Source organism: Pholcus phalangioides, unplaced genomic scaffold, assembly GCF_987345545.1.
Source record: "Pholcus phalangioides strain wild (caught in Gottingen) unplaced genomic scaffold, Ppha-v1.0 ptg000017l_1, whole genome shotgun sequence".
NCBI classification, from domain to species: domain Eukaryota; kingdom Metazoa; phylum Arthropoda; class Arachnida; order Araneae; family Pholcidae; genus Pholcus; species Pholcus phalangioides.
This window is the reverse complement of record NW_028301610.1, coordinates 3,228,319-3,248,822: the sequence shown is the minus strand read 5'-3', so window position 1 is coordinate 3,248,822 and position 20,504 is coordinate 3,228,319. Positions and strand designations below refer to the sequence as shown.

Below are 20,504 nucleotides of genomic sequence, written 5' to 3'. Positions count from 1 at the left end.
GATTTTTCCATAACATCGAGGTATATTTTTTTCCTGATTTCTGGTCTCAGTCCCCAAGTAGCTTTTGCGTATCCACTGATCTTGTAGGTGATATTTTTTATATTTTCCTTGATTATTTAAGTGGACCGTCCAAAACAATTTTCTATCTATTGTGACCCTTAGGTATTCAATTGTTTCACTGTATTTTATGTTCCAGTTTTCAAGTCTAATGGTTGGTCTCTTTGTTATGTGTTTTTATTTATTTTTTGTTTGTTTGTTATGTTTTATTTTTATTCATTTTTTATTATTATTTGTTTTTTAAAGATTTTTTTTCCCTCCTTCTCTTTTTCTCCAGCGTGGCTTCGTTAACCGCTTATATCCCTCTCTTGGGACAGAGCGGGAGCCATGTTCTGGTTTGGTGATTGTGGTCTCTTTGTTATGTGTTTCACTCTTTTGCATACTGTATATCTGCATTTTCCGAAGCTGAACTGCAAGCCATATTTCTCCGCCCATGCTGCGTATATTTCTCTAATATATCCCTCCTTCTTTCGTTGAAGTGCGAGGCTGATGTGGCCTCGACCGAGATTAGAAAATCATCAGCAAACGCCTGATGTATCGTGTGGCTCAGTCTCCGTTCGCAGTATTTCATCTGCAGCCAACAGCTACAATAACGGTCCTAGTACTGAGCCCTGGGGCACACCTCTATGATAATGATGAAGCTCAGTGGTATTTTTACAGTACACCATCTTTCGTCCAGGTAGTTGATAAGAATGTCTTTGAAGTATTCAGGAAACCACAATTTTCTAATATTCGTTTCGTGAGTCTAGACAGTCTTAGGCTGTTGAAAGCACTAGATATATCTAGGCTAATTATGCAAGTCAGTACATCTCTCTCAGTTTTCACTTATTATCTCCGTAATGTTATACAGTGCGTCGACCGTGCCTCTTCCTCTTCTGAATCCGTATTGTCTGTCACATAATATTTCTTCTTTTTCCATGTAGTGTACCATTCTATTCGCCAAAACGCTATCCAGGACTTTATCCCACAAAGTTTACTATAAAGGGGCCTATAAAAACTTCTGGTGTGGGGGTCCCACCAAAAACTCAAGCCTAAAGAACAAGACCTCCTGAAAATGAAATCATTCGCATTCGTCGGAAAAGTAAAACAATGAAATAAAGCGTGGTTTTTAGCAATAAACAGGAAGAGAGCGGTTTGAGGAGGAATTTTGAAAAATTCCAGCTCTTCAGATTATCGGGAAACTCGAACTTTCGACACTCTGCTGTACACACACCCTATAGCAAGCCTCTAAGCCAGGAGTTTCTGTGATCACACTCTGTACTAATTTTCTAGTAAATTTAAACTGTAAATAATTAAAAAAATATATATTGACTATCAGAATTCCATACTAGAGCGCTGTCAGTCTCTTTCTCTTTTGTGTGTCATGAATATTAAATAACTGTTAATTAACAGTTGAGTCATCGTAAGATGACATAAAATTGCCCAGGGTCAGTCTTGCAGATGGTTCGAGACACGGAAAGTCCACGTGAAATCCACTTAGTCAATCAGAATTTCATGAATTTCTAAACAGTTTTATTTTGGACAATAATGTAATCGATATAAAATTTATAGGGTCAAACCTCATGGTATACCATGAGTTTTTTATACAATACATTGTATATAATTGTCATATAAATATTTCAGTCAAGAAATTGAATGTCAACGCTAAGGGAAAAAATGCAAAAATTTTTTCTCCCAAAAATTAAAATAATATTTAGTTTTGAATTTTTCTTCTGTAAAATGGAATTTTAAAAGTCGCAGATCATTAGTTGCTGAAACGATCAGATTCTTTTTCAATGCTAGACTCTTTGTAAAAATTTAAAAAATTTTCCCCAATTTTGTTTTTCATTTTATCTGTGACGTTTTTATTTTTTGGCATCGATACAAGTCAGATTTGCAATGCTCTATAACACTCAGTAATTAACATTTTGCTGTCATATTCCACACATATTGCTTCGTTGCTTTACCAATTTCAAAAAAATCTCGTCACCAGTCCTTAAAATGGGTTGTTTTGAATCAGTTCGGTCACGTCAATTTTACCGGCCACGGGCCCGACATTAATAGTTGTGTAGCTTCATTTCAATAATAGAAACAGATGGATACGGAATTTATTTTGTAGCACTTATACGTACATTATTAGTGACTGACGATAACATTTGTGGGCCGGGGAAAAAATTCAAGAAATCACAGAGTACTGGTATCCTCGCTTCACAAGACTTGTTGTCCTTATAACGTAATTTTAAACAGTCACAACATGCTGAAATATAGATGGCAGCACTGAAAAATCAGACAAAACGCTAGATACTCACTCAGGCTGTTAGGTACACACACTTACTTACACTTCCGGCACACCTCACTTGGTAGTAAATTGCCTATGGTGATAGACCTGGGTTGTGCTCGGTTTGAAAGAAGTAGCAGTCGAAACATGCGAAATTTATACGAAGGTTTCAACAATTTGCTCATGTGAATATGAATTCAAGAAAGAAAATTCAACTGCCTCTGCGGGGAATCAAACTTACGTCCCCCACTTTCCGGGTGAACACACTAGACCACTACGCTGCAAAGGCAACGAACCACTTTCCTTAGAGCTCCTGCGTGCTGAACGGGACTGTACATGGATAGTGAGATCTAACTCAGGCTAAAGTTCACAGTTCCAGACACTGCCACAGATCGCGAATATCCGAAGATGCCCCCCAACAAGAGTGAGAGGAGATGGGTTCGATTCCTCGCAAAGGCAGACAGACAGACAGACATGATCGCTGACCGCCCAGAGAGACCATCTTGGGATGGTTTGCGCTCTTTCCCAAAGGAATGGACGGTCTCGGAGAGCCCCGCATAGGCAATTGAATTTTCTTTCCTGAATTCATCTTTGCATCAGCCAGTTGTTGAAACCTTTCTATGAACAGCGAAGAATGACATCATCTTCGGATGCGAAATTTAGCCTCGAGTTTAATTTTCAAGCTTATTTTTAAGATCAAAATCAAAGAGATAATCCGTTGGATTTCAAAATTTAGGTGAGAATAATGCGAATAAAACTCTTGAAACCGAAGCTCCTAACAAGATTTTTTGCTAAGGCCACTATAAATGTTTTACAAAAGTTCATTTATAAAACTTGAAAAATGCAATCAATAAGCGTTTCGGTTACATTCGAGCAAATGTAATCATTTGGTATATTTGTAGGCTGTTTTCAAGTTTTGTAAAATATTTTTATCAAACTTTTATAGTGTAATCCTGGCCTAACGTATTGACAATGCCATCGAAACTTTAATCGAAGCAAACGATCCTAATGGAACTATAATTGACGTATTAGCGAGGGATATTATAAAATGATGTGGCTTTGCTCTTTATAAAGAGAAGGAGAATGTATGTGTGTGTGCTTCTTTTCAAATAAAACTGTTTTATTGAAAAAGTTATCACCTTTAGGAGAAAAATATTTATGACCTATAGGAGAAAAAAGATCTGCTCACGCGCTAGAACCAGTCGATTAAAAATTCGATCGAAAAGAGTTTGAAGTGAAATATCATTTGAATATAGGCCTATATGTACTGTATTTATATAGCGTAATTTCACGAGATTTATTTATGTCTGGTAATTGATTACATTTGCGGAAATTACTTACACATGCACAGATCTTTTACTTTTTATCTTTCTGAACAAAACCCTCATCTTACCCATGTCAAATTCATGTTGAATTTATCATTTCACGTGATCATTATAAGGAATAAATTAATCGTATAAAGCGAGAGACACCCGTTTTATAAAGGTGAGTATTTATATATGGTGAATAAAATATGAGCAGACTGGCTTGCAGCTACCAATAGAAAATTTCTTATTGTTAGCTGCAAGATTGATTTAAGCAACTCAGATACGGTGAGGTAACCTTCGCTAAATGCTTGTTGCCGCTACATTTTATCGAATCGATTATGGTTGTATAAAAAATATATTTGGTTAAAATAAAAATTATAGAAAGATTTTTTCTAAAATAGAAGCGTTAGCAGGAAGTCAATGTCGAGGAATTGAAGGTTTTTAATGTATCAGAATTTTTAATATTCTCTGATTAACGAACTATCGTTGCAAGTATATAGTGTTTAGAGAACCAAACGTCTATGACCCATAGTTTTTGTGAGAAAAACGTGAAACACACAAAACTTATGACGTCACACCTAGTTTAGATTCTGTGCATTCAATATTGTTTCTCGTTTTATCCAAAAATTATTGGTCGTAAAGGTATTGAAAATATGTGTGTGTGTGGCTACGGTATAGTAGTTATAAACAATAGAATGTGAATTTCGCAACTAACAATCTAGAAATATTACACGTTTTCATCGTTCCTGTAAAACAAATTTAGTTGAAAACGGTCGGGCAACGGCAGTACCATTACTATCGTTGGTATTTTAAGCAACCAATTTCTGATGCTTTTTTATGTAACAAACTTTCAACACGTTCTTGAAATTTCACTATGAACGCAATAAGTTTCCATACACTGCATCACATTTGCCTCCTGTCGATCACTTTAAATTTTTTTCCCCCAAAAATGGTTTTCCTAGAATCTGTAATGCATATTTACCAAGCTTGGTAACAACCGTTTTTACAACCGTTTTCTGTCCAGAGAGCTCTGAATAGAGATAATTTAAGTATGGAACTTACCGTTATATATAATTATGAATCAATATTTCTTTTACAGAGTTATCGATTACGTGTCTCTCACAGTTCGTCGCGATCGGACTGCAATTTTAGGGAAAATGTTAGGAAAATGATTTGTTTTTACAATATTATTGTCTCAAATGAAAAATAAGTGTTGAAAGATGAGTGCGATAAAGTAGATTCAACTCGATACAATAATGTGTAAAGTGTGTGCTATAGACGGAAAACAAAATCTGAATCAAACGATAGATTTATAGTGGGAAACCTAACACTTTATGAGAAAAAAACGTTTAGAACTCACACAGACTTATTTGGAATCCAACTTCAGTTTTTCATCATTTAAGACAAAAATCTGAGAGGTCAAAGGTTGCAAGGTGAGGGAAAAGCAATGGCCTCACAATGAAGAGGAAGACAGGTTCGGTTGCGAGCGAGGATCGACCTTCTTTTATCATAAATTTTCTAGAATAATGATAATCATTTTCTAGAATTGATGAAATAGAAAGAGGCCGGCCAAAAATTTTGATCTAGGAGATCTTCCAAAAATTCTGTCTTATGGCAGAGGCTGGTTTCAGGATTTGGAGGCCTTTAGGAGAGGTTTTGAAATGACACTGCACAGCAATATATTAGAAAGTACCGGGCCATACTTCTATCTAGGGGCCCCAACCCCCCGGATGGACTCCCATGATGACGATCAATGAGGCTCTTATACTATGATAGTTGTTTCGGAGATGAATGAATGTTACACATACTATTTATAATAAAAGGCTCTAGAAATTTCTAAATAATAGTAGCCTATAGATAATGTTTTTCTACAACAACCGTTCTTTTGCAGAGAAGAAAGTTCGTCACGTGGCAATGTAATCTTGTACTTATAATGTGAATGTAAAAATTATATAATCTGCAAAAAGTTTATACTTGCGTATTTTCTAAAGTTAAATTACATTACACAAATAAACGATAAAATTAAAGTTAGTTTTTTGCTTAAATTACCAAAAAGAGAGTGCTTCGACTCTCTTAATGATCGAAAGGCCGGGTCTAAAAGTTTAGCCCTGAGAATGTAAATGGATGAAAGAAACCTTGGAGAAACGCAACAAGATATCTTTGGCCCTAAACAACGAAGTGTTTTCTTACACTGTTCAACTTTCATGTTTAGTTATCAAGACCTGGATGTTGTTAACTTAAAACATTCTAAAAAATGACTAAAAAATTCCCTAAAAATTTAAAAAAAATGCATCGAAAACTCGCAAAAATGCCCTAAAAATGACAAATTCATCAATTTGTAGTACAAAGTTCTTAAAAACCGTTTATGTTCAAAAGTCTAAGAGGCCTTTCACACGGAGCGGATGCGGGTCCGGAGAAGAAGTTTTAACAATTGGAATATACTGAGCCTTTCAGACGAGCCGAACCTAGGAAATGTTCATGCGGGTCCGGCCGTCGTCCGCATGTGTCAAAACCTAAGTGCGGGCTCCGCATCCGCACATAGAAGTTTTGACAATAAGTTTATTCGGCGCTATTCACACGATGCGGATGCGCAGCGAATTCGTCCGCATCTTTGGCTACTTTTTAAAGCTTATTTTGCACTGGATTTTTTTAATTATTTGCCATAAATACGCTTAAAAACACCATATGAGGGTCCCTGTTCATCAAATATGATGTACCCACATACGTCTATCCCTTTGTTTCCTTCCGAGATTGAGATATAGCAACTTTAACTGCCTTTTGTCCATACATTACAATTTTATACAATAAAACTTGCCAACAACGGCTACTGACGGGACCAAAATTATAAGCCGTTCTGTTCATTACGAATATTTAATTGACTAAATACTTTAATAATTTTTAAATTTAATTTAAAAAATTTAATTTTTTCTTTTTAAATATTAAAAATTATTTAAAAAAAATATTTTAAATATTTATTATTTTTTAAAATTTTTAATTTTTTTAAACTTAAAAAAAAATAATTTTATCAAACAATGTTATCACTCAGTTATTGTTCACTCAGGGCCGGATTAAGACGTTTGAAGGCCCAAAGCACTTGAATATTTTTGGTGGTTCCCCCGAGAGATACCTACAAGTATATTTTACTCGATATTCAGTCTACACTATCTACCAATAAGTATTTGGACACCTGTGATAGAAAAGATAAACTAACTTTATTCAAAATCAATAGTTGGTAGAGCCTCCACGAGAGGCAATTACAGGGTGAACCCTCCGGGGCATACTTTCCACAAGTCCTTGTGTGACGGCTAGTGGTATTTTCTTCCACTCGGCTTGGAGAAGACATGTCAGTTCCTTCACCGATTTTGGACGGGTAGGGCACCCCTTAATTCGGCGATCCAACTCGTCCCACAGGTTCTCGATAGGGTTCAGGTCTGGGCTCTGGGCAGGCCAGTCCATTCGATGAACCCCATTGGCACCATACCAAGCCTTGGTTAACCTCGCAGTATGACAGCTGGCATTGTCGTCCTGGAAGTAACAGGGGTCCACCCCGTAAAACTGCCACAACGTAGGAAGCACATTGTCATCCAAAATAGTGCAGTAGGCATCGGCGTTGAGCTTACCATGAATGGGGACCAAGGGTCCCAGTCCATACCAGGAGAAACACCCCCAGACCATAATTTCCCCCTCCGCCGAACTTGACTGTTGGCACAATGCATTCTGGCAGGAGACGTTCTCCAGGCAGACGCCAGACCCAGACCCTGCCATCCGAACGGTAGAGGGTGAACCTTGATTCGTCGCTCCAAAGAACCCGTTTCCACTGATCTACGGTCCAATTTCGATGTGCTTTGCACCACATTAACCGAGCAACGCGGTTGGACTTTGTGATCAAAGGCTTATGGGCAGCAGCACGACCATGAAAACCAATCAGATGTGCTTCCTTACGGATGGTATTCATTGAAACAATACTCCCGGATGCCTGTTGAAACTCCTCGCGGATGAGGGCCATCGGTTGAGTGCGGTTCTCTGGACAGCACCCGTCGGTCTCTATCTACCAGTTTCGTTGGTCTGCCGACTCGGGGCAAATTCCGACAATCACAGCTCACCTTCCAATTCTTAATCACGGATGCGGATGCGGAGCGAATTCGTCCGCATCTTTGGCTACTTTTTAAAGCTTATTTTGCACTGAATTTTTTTAATTATTTGCCATAAATACCCTTAAAAACACCATATGAGGGTCCCTGTTCATCAAATATGATGTACTCACATACGTCTATCCCTTTGTTTCCTTCCGAGATTGAGATATTGCAACTTTAACTGCCTTTTGTCCATATTTTACAATTTTATACAATAAAACAACGGCCACTAACAGGGCCAAAATTATAAGCCGTTCTGTTCATTACGAATATTTAATTGACTACATACTTTAATAACTTTTAAATTTAATTAAAAAAATTTAATTTTTTTTTTAAATATTTGAAATTATTTAAAAAATTTAAATATTTAAAATTATTTTAAATATTTTCAATCTTTTAATTTTTTTTTAATTTAAAAAAAAACAAACTTTTATTAAACAATGTTATCCACGTACGGTGTTCACTTGGCCTAAGACGTTTGAAGGCCCAAAGCACTTGAATATTTTTGGTGGTTCCCCGATACCTAAAAGTATATTTTACTCGATATTCAGTCTATAAACTGAAAAAAAAAATGAAATTTTATATTTCAGAAGTGACTAATCTAAGGATGGGATTTCACTATAAAAGGTTTATGGAAGTTATTTTATAAAACATGAAAAAAGCAACTAATAAATTTATCGGTTACATTCGAGCAAACGAAACCGATCAGCTTATTGGTTGCATTTTTAAAAGAATTATTATAAAATTTTTATAGTGTAATCCGGGCTTAAGGCCGGGATTATAGTATAAAGTTTTATGAAAGATATTTTATGAAAGTTGAAAAATTCAACCAATAGGCGCATCGGTTGCATTCAAGCAAATGCTATCAGTGATCTTATTGGTTTAATTTTTCACGTTTTATCAAAGAGCTTTTACAAAACTTTTATATGTAATCCCGGCCTAAGACAGAATTGTGATGTGAATATTTCTAAGCGCAGACATTTTGAAAGTCTCCACCCCTCCCCTTTTTTTCTACTTGCAAATTCTTTGATATCTCCTGAATTTTTTTTTTTTTTGGAACATCGAATGTTTTGGATGTTTTTGGATTTGATTTTTCGAACATTGGATGTTTTTGGAATTTTTCTTTCATATTTTTCCGAAAAGACAGATTTCTTTTTTTTCAAAATCTTTTGAACATATTTTAAGATATTTTCTCCCATCGACTACTTGTGAAGATCGGAATGAAGGCATCTTTATACCCATATTCTATGGGGCTCTAGATTAAACCACCGAAGAATGGCTCTGGGCTGCCTATGGGCACTGAATCAAGGTTGAAGGAGAAAAATAATTACAAAAATGGCGAAAAAATAGTTTTTATGCACGAATTTCAAACTAAAGATGCGGGCGTAAATACGTCGCTCGTGGCTCTATGTCAACGTGAATCGTATCTGCCAGCACGCTGCGTCAACTCCTCGCTGAAGGCAGAAAGAGTAGATTGAATGGTAGTAAGCAACCGCTGAAGCTATAGGTTCTTCAAAAAGTCGTCGCCGATTTTGTCCGATCTCCCCGTTAAAAAGTCTCGCCACAGAGAGCAACAGGCCTACAGCATTACAAATATTCAATCATTACACTTCACTCACAATTTGAAGTATAGATGGCAGCACTGAAATATCAGACACAACACCAGCTACACACTCAGACTGTTAGGTGCACTCAATTTGTTCCAGACTCTGCCACGAAAGCTGGGCTGGAAGAGATCTCGGCAACGGGACAAGCCCAGTGGCGGAGCCCCTGGCGTTCATTCGGTCTACCCCGCTTTTGGCATACCTAAGAACTTCGCATCAATAAGCGCCACGCCTTCTTTCTGTTAGGACTGGATAGTGGAAACAACTGTCCTTCAATATTCCCTTGGCAAAACAAAGGTTGTGAAATTTTAATGCGTGCAGCATCTTCCGGATTGAATTCATTTGGTATCGGTTTGACAATCTGAAAATTTCCACTGTAGTATATGCAAGCATTTAACCATGTTCCCCATCGCGTAATCACAGGTTTTGGAGGCAGAGCTACTGCAGGAGCTTTGGGTTTAATAGCTTCTAGCATAAGGAGATTTCAAAAAAAAACCTTTTTCACATTGGGAACAAGATGGTCAACGTTCGAATAGCATGTTAAAATTTCTTCATAAATCCTATGCATCGCATGAGCAAGGCAAGTTACATGTACAGTTTTTGGATAGAAGCTCCTGATCCCAGATTTTATCATATATGGAGCAGCATCAGTCAAGAAAAGTAAAATATTATTGTGCTTCACACCATTTGGCCACAAAATATTCATGCTTTTGTCAAAAAGTTGACAGATAGTGGAATGATTTACTTTCTCTAGAATCTCAGAATTTAATAGAAAATATTTTCCTGGGTGGTCTGGCTCGAGAATTCCTATGATGGCATTAGCAACAGGGCGTGCTTCAGCATCGGTTGTTTCATCTATTGCAGCAAAAGTTTTTACCTGCTATGGAAGATCTTACCTTGTCCATCATTTCAATAAAACAATCACTACGTAATTTTTTCGCAGCGTTTATTCATCGGTTATGAAATGTCCGGTGTACTTCTCCAAGAACTCCCTAAACTTTGAATTGTTCAGCGTTTTTTTCAAAAGGTATGCCAGCTGATATTAACGTGTCCTACATTTCCTTGAAGAATGGTATTTTCTTTGAAGAGGATGGTGTACACTGCTTACACTATTCAAAGAGGAGTTGGGATGATTGAGACTTTTTCTTGGTTTGTTTCAATTCCCTTTTTATGTTTTTCCCTCCAATGTGTTGTGTAACAATAAATTTCCTTTCAGCTGCAACTTTAGTTTCACGCACTTAGCAAAACAAAAAGATCCCATTTCAGTAGCAAAAACATTCTCCCCAAATCCTTTAACCAACTTTTGCAAGTGACAAAATTTAGATGGTTTGCTTCCAGGCATTATTCAAAATTCAGCAATCCTTGTTTTTCACACAACACTTCAGTATGCAAGTTTGAGAAAAGTTACCGTCTCTTGCGTCTAATTTATCTTTATGAAATTAAGATACTGCTGCCTATCGTGAGGCGAGAGCCCTTTCCAAGTAGTAGTGGGGCTATATTTTTAATTTTCTTTCGATGCGTTAATAGAATCTAATACCCCCTAATCCCCTTCGCTTTATTTTACCGATGAACGGCTTGGCTGACTTCTTATCTTCGGCGAAAGACATTTGAAGTCCATGTGGCAAATGCAGTCTGTTGGTGTATTTTTCACTCAGGACTGCAGCCAAATTATAAACATACTCTCTGTCTGGTTCCCACATTTGGACGAAGATATTTTTATGTAATGTGTACTTTGCTTTTTGTTTAAACTGAATTCCTTCATCACGATCGAAGTCGTAGTTTAATTGTTTCAAGTGGTTTGATTGAAGCCTTTTATAAATGATATTTTCAATGATTACTGCTCTATATAATTAGCACACACATATTTAATTTCTTTTAGCTTTTATACTCTGAAAATGTTTTAGAAAAGTGAAAAATATCCTAAAAATGAAAAAAAAAGTGCCCTCAAAGTGAAAAAGTTCCAAAAATGCAAAAATAAAAAGCAAATGTCATGAACATCGCGGGTCCTGTTGATTATAATTAGTTCCATAAATCGATGTATGAGAAATCTATTTATTTATTTTTATTGCAAAAATATTCTTTATGTACTTTTGTAATGAACATTTTTCAGTGAAAGAAAATGAGGACTAAATATCAATTAACATAATTGTAGAAATTAATGTAGCTCAAATATTGAAAGTTCAAAAATGTTCAAGGATTTGTGAGAGAAAAAATTGATTCTAAAACTGAGTCACGAATTTTTTGTTGCAGCTTGATTATACAGGGTGCATAGGTAACAACTCGCACGACATTTTACTGGTGAGCCGCTGATCCAAAAGGCATAATTCCAATTAAGAAAAATATCCAAATAACTTCTAGACCTCGGATGCGTCATTCACGTTGCAAGGGGTTGTACAGCTATTAAAATAAAAAAGGGAACTTTTTATACGGATACCCTGTGCCCAAAAACACAATCAAAAAGTCGTTGTCCTGTCTCTCGTGATGCCAACAAAGAAATTCTACTATATTCTAAGTACTATTTGCTGAGATATTTGAATTCAAAAAACGAAAGAAAGTCGGGGAAAAACAGCATTAAATGCGGGTAAAACGGCCGTTTGACCCCCATTTCCCCAACTTTTTGATTGGCTTTTTGGCACAGGGTGTCGTTTTCATTTTAATAACTATTCAACACCTTGCAATATGAATAACGCATCTGAGTTCTACACGTTATTTGGATATCTTTTATAATTGGAAGTATGCCTGAAGGACAGTGGTTCTCAAACTTTTGTCACCCGTGGATCCCTTGCCAAATTCATGATTCACCTGCGTCTCCCCAAAAGAGTTTGGTAGACATTTTCTCATATAAAAGAACCACTTAAAAGTATAAATAGGCACACAAATCAATATCTCCAGCTCACCACGACGGCCCTGGCAAACTTTGGCGATGCTGTAAGATCGACGGTTCGCCAGTAAAACACCGTACCTATGCACCCTGTATACAGTTACGGCTACGAATTTCATATATATTTACAGATTTTATTGTTTTGAAAATTTTTAATTGATTTTCAATAAAGTGAGAAATATTAAAAATACTTTCATTAATTGACCGTGAAATTGAATTCATTTTAAAATAGAATTGAAAATATCCACTTACCAGCTAGAAAGCTTCCAATGTCCTCAGAGTTTGCGTTTTCGAATAGAATAAACGGGCATATCGTAAAAATCAACCACTTTAACAACATCATATTAATTTATTTTTTTGGCTCGATAACAGATAAACACTGATATATGGAGAGGCTATAATCCCGAGTGTGCTTGATCTGCCGTTTTTCTCATAATAGAATCAGGGGACGTATACAAATATCACTCGAGAGCAAAAATTAATTGATCCATCGATGCAAATATGTTCATTACAAATAATCCAAAGAATAGTTTTTACAGCACGAACATCAACTTGAGGCTGAAAAAGACCACACAGAGAAGAGAGTTTTTGTTTGCCCCGGCGGGTCACGATAATGAAGCACGAGTTTGAATCATTGGCTCGTACAACCTACCATAGGCGGAAAATAACAGACTCGTTCCTCGTTGGTGGATGTCGTTGCATATGATGATGATGAGAGCAAACGGTTTTTCTTTTGGCTTCTATTGAACTGAGGTTCACGCCTCGACGAACCAGAAGCATCTCCACCCTAGGGCCTTTTCTTTTACCTTTCTTTTGCCCTTTTGTGTGAAAACAACGCTATATTCACTCTATTAGTTCAATAACGAATTGGAAAATTTTTCAAACGGTGAGAGAGCTCTACCTTTTCCCGTTCCGTTATCTAAGCTTATCCTTAATATAATCACTAATTATTCCGGTAATACAAATATGCCTACTTACTTTGCATACAAGATTGCGCATTATTCAAATTGTACGTGGTAATAATTTTTTTCATGGCAGAAACGATATCGCGATCATCTAGATGGTTTTCATCCTTTTCCATCCCGCCGAAATTAACAACAAAAATTTAGTGGCACAGCCAAGAGTATATTTTGTTTAATTCGTTATGGATTTATAACATCATCATACGATACATTTTCATTATTATTCGGCACATCGGTTGAAAATCGATCGTGTGGAAGAATGTTGTTTATGGATTTCTATCCGTGTTGGATTCCATTAAAAAATTGATAAATACATGCTAAGTGCATGGTGCACTGTAACAAAATAAACTTTTCAGATATTTTGCGAAATTGCTTTCTTTGAAATCGGATTTTATAAATAGAGAGAGATTCCAAAAAATAAAATCATCATTCACGTGCGTTGTGCTATGTTTGGTGGGTCGATTAACTGTACGATTAATAAATTGTAATTCTTTTCCGAGTCTGTTTTTTCCTGAGATGCCATTTGACCACGCAGTTGGGGACATTTCTACAAATGTTCTTTTGAATTCGAAGTATTTATCCGCTATTAATATTCGATATGTATCTTTCCGGTAATTTTACTGAATGCTATGCAATTTGCATAGTAAATTGGTACTGTGTGATGAAAGAGAGCCAGAGAGAGAGGTAATTATTTTAAATAGGTGACATCATTCACATTTTGAATTAAGTGGTTTTTTGCCAATAAAATTTTGAGCAATAAATTAAATAAACAAACTGAACGAACCATTGTAAACGTTTTCCAATCATAAGTTTTAAATTGTGATAGAATGAGGTTGGAGAAATTTTATCGTTCAATAAGAAATTCCAAGCAGAGCATGAATTTTTACAATATTTTCTGTGGAAGTTTTGAGGAGTAGTCTTAATCTTCCGCTTGTTAAAAAAGATTAGAGATCTAGCTTCGGTCACACCTTCGTGTAATCTTTTATTAGCTCAAAGAAAAGTTTAAAAATGGAGAACAAAGCTAAAAACGTGTTATACCGATTTTATCCTTTGAATTATGAACTTTTTTGTGGCGCTGACATCTGCGTTCATTGAAAATATTCACCTCAAACTGTGCTTTTCAGATATTTCTTGTTCACATTCAGTTGTAGCTGGAAAATACAGCATTTAGATGTAAAGTTGGTATAACGTGTGTTTTTTGAAGAATGCGTAGGCCTACTATGTTTTTTGATCGATTTGTGACGATACACTTGAGGATCTTCTATCAATTGCTCGTTTTAAAATATTTATGTTTGAACTTCGTAAGCATGTAAAGCCATTCGAAAGCATGCAAAAAGTAACAAAGATACAATATATCTTCTCAGCCACCTCGTTGGGCATTTTGCCTGTTGCGGCCTTGTATTTGTATTGAAGAGTGGATGGAACCACTTGATAATGGGATACGACCGAAAAATCTGTTCGTTAATAGGTAGTGGTAGTACAATATATTGAAGCCCATTGTATTTTTCAAAAAGTGTCCATTATGGGAGGGTTCCATCCTATGATTAGCATCAGTGGTTGCTTTAACCCAAATTATTTTATTCTACATTTTCTAATTTTTTTTTAAAGAAAAAGGAATATATATAGTGTGTCAAAAAACCACAAGCATACAGGTTATGTTTATGTAAATACCGTATAAAATATGTAAGTTTTATCAACAATCATGAGTAGATCCCTACAGCTTCGCACATGTTTTAGTTTAACAGTAAAGTTCCTACAAAGACCGTTAGGCCGAAATTATAGTTGAAATGTTGAATTATAGTTGAAATTATAGTGGCCGAAATTATATTAGGCCACTATATAAAAGTTGAAAAAAAAAACAACCAATAATCGTATAGATTACATTCGCTGAAATGTAACCAATAGGTTTATTGGTTTTATTTTTGTTTATTTTTTTTCCAGGTTTTGCAAAAAATCTTTTATCAAACTTTTATAGTGGCCTAATGGTCAACTTTGTTAAAAGACGAAGGTAACTTCGATAAAGACGAACTGAAAATAAATCTGAACAAACGTTTTAACAAAGATTTTTTGTTGAAGAACATTTATAAAACTTTTATAGTGTAATACCGGCCTTGGTAAAAAGCGAAATAATCTAAGGCCCGAATTACACTATAAAAGTTTGATAAAAGTTATTTCATAAAACGTGACAAAAGCAACCAATAACGTTATCCGTTTTATTCGTTCGAATGTAACGGATAATCTTATTGGTTGCATTTTTCAAGTTTTGTAAAGACCTTTTATCAAAATTTTATAATGTATAATCCCGGCCTAAAACCGTAAGTTGTGCTCTTTTTGTTTCTTGAGCCTCTTTTTCTTAAGAGAATTGTAACAATGAAACATTAGTGTGTATGTTTTGGTTGCAATTGCGGAAATGGCTGAACTTTCGGCACGTCTCGTGTTGAGGTGTTTCATAACACGTGAACTTGATTTTAAACAATAGCGCAATCAACATCCCCTGCAAAAATTTCAATAACACCTATAAATATATGACCTCTCACCCGAAGGTCACAAAGGAGTTACCACGCTTTGTTTTACTTCAATTTGCGACCTCCAAACGGCCCTGGCCTTCAACAATAACAGAACAGCCTACACCTATGAAAGTCGACCAACAAACCGGCTGCTACTATTCGTTATCTGTATTCGGGTTTCTTGTTTTTTTTTCGAAAGCCATCATTATCAACATCTTCGGGACATGCTGGAGGTCGTTGACATTACAGGGTAATACCCGGCAGCGGTTTCTCTTCCGGACTAAACGAAAAAATCAAATCAAATAAAAATAAAAGCAAGGGAGATTGTGGCGTTTTTGCTTTCTCGTTCGTCTGATTGCTTACTATAGTAATATCTATTCACCTGACCGAACGGAAGCTTTAATTAGCTTCGTTATGTTCTGTGATGTGTTCCTTCGCTTTCATTTCCTGACCGTTCTTGAAGCACTCTTTGGGTGGCGGCGATATTTCATTCCAGCCAAGTCAAATGAATAAAAGATTTGAAACTCTTCGTGCAATCGAATCTTTTTGTCTCTCTCGATCTATGACCGCTGACAAATGTCGATAGTATACAATAATTTTAATGAGTTGCTAATGCACCACGATTATCGCCTAGCAGACTTTGAGACATGTATTTGCAGGCTAGACCCCGGATTATATGCGCTAAAATATGCTCTAAAACATGCAAATAGGCACTTGAAAATGCCGAAATACGCGTCGAAGAACCCTAAGCATGTACTAAAAAACTCTGAAAAGTTAAAAAAAAATTCCGAAAGCATTAAAAAATCACCATGCAAAAGAAAGCAGATATGAGTTTTTAAAATACATATTTTCCATTAGTGCATATTTCATTTACAAAAACAATATCCCCACATATGTATATACTTCCTTTTTAATTTCTAGTTTCTTGTAGCTGCAAAGCAACAAAATATCAGTAACAAAAGAATTTTGACACTATCTCTGAAAAAAATTGAACACTTTTGATATATCTCTAGGAATACAGCGTTACAATAAAATAGTTGACAGTATTACAAATATTTCTATGGATTCACTAAATCCCACTTGCGGAAAAAAACGATGCTATGAAAATATTGTGAACAATATTTGAAAAATTATAAAAAAAGTTATTGAGCTTGAATAAATCTTCAAAAATATTGATTCCCAATTACAATTGCACTTATTCCGAATATTCTTTGATTTTGTGTATTTATATGCATTAAGGTTAAAAAAGGACAATATATGTAAATGAATATGCACATAAGCAATCGCATATAATCCGGGCCCTAATAATTACGATTATTTTGCCGAATAAATTTCTATGTCTGGGTGAATGATTTTGTCTCTCTCTACTGATTTAAGTTATCATTTTTTATTATACATTTTTGAGCACGAACGGAAAAAGGTGTTTTGAACTTAAAGTAAGTTGATAGCGCTATTTGAATAAATGCGAAGACTAACGAATCTTCGGTCTCAACTATCACAATCAGATAGATGCCTTTTCAAGTTTCTCGTTCATTTCAACGTTATCAACGACCACGTCATTTTTAAAACACTAAGGCTACTTGTGGACAGGAACTACTGTAAATGGATTTGTTGGTGTGGTGGTCGAAATTTGTCGACGGAGTAGAAAATCGTAACGGATGCGATCTTTTTATGTTCATTAAACAAAAAAGTTTATTGACGGAAATTTTCGATACATTTTGTTAGCGAATACCACCTTGCTCTTTAGATGTAGGTGCGTAGCAGAAAGACACCTGCCATGTAGCGGTACTATCATTTTAGTATCATTCGATGTTGAAGTGTGAGACCGGACGCATGCAAGAAAATGCGCTCCCGATGGGTCTCTGATGTATCATATAATTTAATCATTTAATTAAATCTCTCATATTAACGATTCTGTCTCTCCATCAAGAAACGTCTCATTCGTTTAGTCTATAATTCAGAAGTGGGATGACATAGACATAGATATATAGTGATAACGATGATGCTATGCATATCCCACGTGCGTTGATGTTTATGAACTAGAGCCCACAATCGGCAGCTTGCGAAGTTTGTCTTCTCGACGACGAAACAAAAAAAAAAAAGTATCTTCTTTTCTACTGATGATTGCCGATGACGTCCGCTGGTTGCTGTTTCCGATGTCACCCGAGGATATCCGAAGTCTACCGAGGATATCCGAAGTCTACCGAGGATTGCCGAAGTATACTAATCGCTGTTGAGGTTAAAGATTCCGTGGATCTCCGATGTTACCGAAGATATCGATGTCTCCCGACTATTGCCGATGTCACCCGAGGATTCCCGAAGTAGTCTAATGGCTGTTGAGGTTAAAGATTCAACGATATTTCCGATGTTCCAGTGATTCTCCTATCCTTGCTGGTGAAAATATGATGATGACTGATGTTGTGATGATTTAGTGCGCGATATTAGTATATGCAGTGCGAGATATTAGTGCGTGTATGATGTATATTATTCTGCGACGTTTCCGATGTGTCGAGGTGTTGTGATGGTGAGAGTGCGCGAGTGTGATGTTTAAAATTTTGCGCAAACTTTGATTGATCCACAGTGAATTTATTTCACACATTATTATATGGTTCCACGTTTGACGATGCGAGGGTTATATTAGCGCGCAAGTGCGATGTACAAGATTTTGCGCGAATTTCGATTTATTTTCAGTGAATTCATTTTTTTTATTCATTTCTTTTCGCGTATATGCAGTGAAGTGATTTATTTTTTATTGTGGCTATATAAGTGGTGAGTTGAACTATTTTCGTTTCATGATCAGAGTCAATTTAATGCTATATATATCTTCCGTATCATTATTTAGCAATAATACCATAGCATTGGTCATTTTCTTTTCTTTTATTATTATTTTTTTTTAATATTGCAAGATGTCATTCTTAGCGAAAGCGAGAAAAGGTGACTTGAAAATTCTCGCCGAGGAACTTGGGGAAACAGTTGATCCCGATTTTAAAGTTGCTGATTTAAAACTATTAATTATAAACTCGAAGAATTATGAGGAAGAATTTGTTAGGGTCCTTGTCGATACCGTTATAGAAACTAGAATACAACGAGAGATTGATGAGCGCGAGGAAAGGAAGCGTCAAAATGACATGGAGATGAGAAAGCGTCAGGATGAAATGGAAATGAAAAGGATGGAATTGGAATTGGAAAAGAAACGGTTAGAACTGTCTCTAAGTTCAATTGGTGGGGGTCTAGCGAGGGAAAATGATAGTTCATTTAAAGTAGATCTTCATAAATTGATCCCAAAATTTGATATGAAGAATGATATTAGCTTATTTATGACCTCTTTTGAGCGTCAGGCTAAGATCATGTCCATCCCGAAAGAACATTGGGTTACGCATCTCATTAGTGTATTACCATCAGAAATTGTTGCTCTCATTGCCAGAGAACCTGAGCAGGAAGCTGCTGAATATGACTATGTTAAGAAACTTCTGTTGAGACGATTCAAATTGTGTCCTGAACAATTCCGCCAGCTTTTCAATAACCACAAGAAAAATTCGGAAATTACGTGGAAGGACTTTGGTTTCGAATTGAGAAATTATTTCGAGGAATGGATAAGCGGATTGGGAATAAAAGATTTCGAGGGGCTAAAAGAACTTATCGTGACCGATCAACTAAAACGTAGTGTGAATACAGATGTTCGTAATCATTTCATTGATGAATGGTCAAAAATCACAACCGTGGTAAAGTTGACAGAAATGCTTGATGAATATGAAAGTGTGGTCATGAGCACTTGTAAAAAAGTGTATAATAATGAATATTCAAAAGGCTCTAGACCGCCAACTCAAAACTTGACCCGAGAAAAATTTAACAAAAACAAACCACAGAAAGAAGATTATCATTGGCGAAAGGACATTGATACTGGTAAACCTGCAGACCATAATGCGTGTTATAACTGTTACCAGAAGGGACATTTTTCCAGAGATTGTCCTAAACCAAAAAGGGTGAAGTTCTGTACATCTTGTAAAAAAGAGGGTCATGGTACTAAAGATTGTTCAACAAAACCAAAAAATCTTCTGGTGAACACAGCTATGTTCATGCCGAAAGTAAACATTCCTTCTCACAACAAAACTGTTCGAATCAATGAGGTAGAAACTGAAGCTGTTGTAGATACAGGTGCTGACATATCTATGATGAAACAAAATTTTGCTCAAAGGGTAAACGCCGACGTTCGTAATGAGGTTATTTCTCCTATTAGAGGTATTGGTGGTCTTAGTAAACCTCTAGGAATTACAGAAGTGAATGTCGCCATAGATAATGTAGTAATGAGAAGTATTACATTCTATATAGTAAAAGACGATACTTTTGAGGGACCAAATGTACTCATTGGTAATAATGTTATCGATTCACCGGAATTAATCTTGATACGGAAAGAAGGAAAGTCACAGTTCCTTAATATCGATGAGTTTGATAGATTGTGTAAAATTCAGGTCGAGGAGGTATGCCAAATACCAATAGAGAAAAATAGAGGTATTTTGCGTGGATTCTGGCATGATGAGAATAGCGAGCCTGATTCCAGTGTTGATGTTTCTGATGTTATGGTTGCAAAAGCAATCACAAGCAATAGGCAACCTATTATTTGTGAAGAAATTAAAGTCGGCGATGTCATAAAGGAACAAGAAAAAAATAGGCTGTGCGAATTACTTAATGATTATCGTTCATGTTTTGCGAAAGAACCTGACGAAATCGGATGCATCAATACAGCTGTGATGCACATAAATGAAATTCCAGGAAGCAAACCGGTAGCACGATCTCCA

The 20,504-nt window shown here is 36.0% G+C and overlaps 1 protein-coding gene across 2 annotated transcripts in view; it reads right to left on the bottom strand.

The window, feature by feature from the left end:
• The window catches only part of LOC149072115 (uncharacterized), a 102,544-nt gene extending 89,569 nt beyond the window's left edge, over positions 1-12,975 (bottom strand). For both annotated transcript variants that reach the window (XM_089246986.1, XM_089246987.1), the window contains exon 1: positions 12,492-12,975. In XM_089246986.1, coding sequence (XP_089103112.1) covers positions 12,492-12,582 — 91 coding nt within the window. In that variant the 5' untranslated portion in view covers positions 12,583-12,975. The remainder of the gene's footprint in view (positions 1-12,491) is intronic.
• Between the last annotated feature and the right edge of the window lie 7,529 nt (positions 12,976-20,504).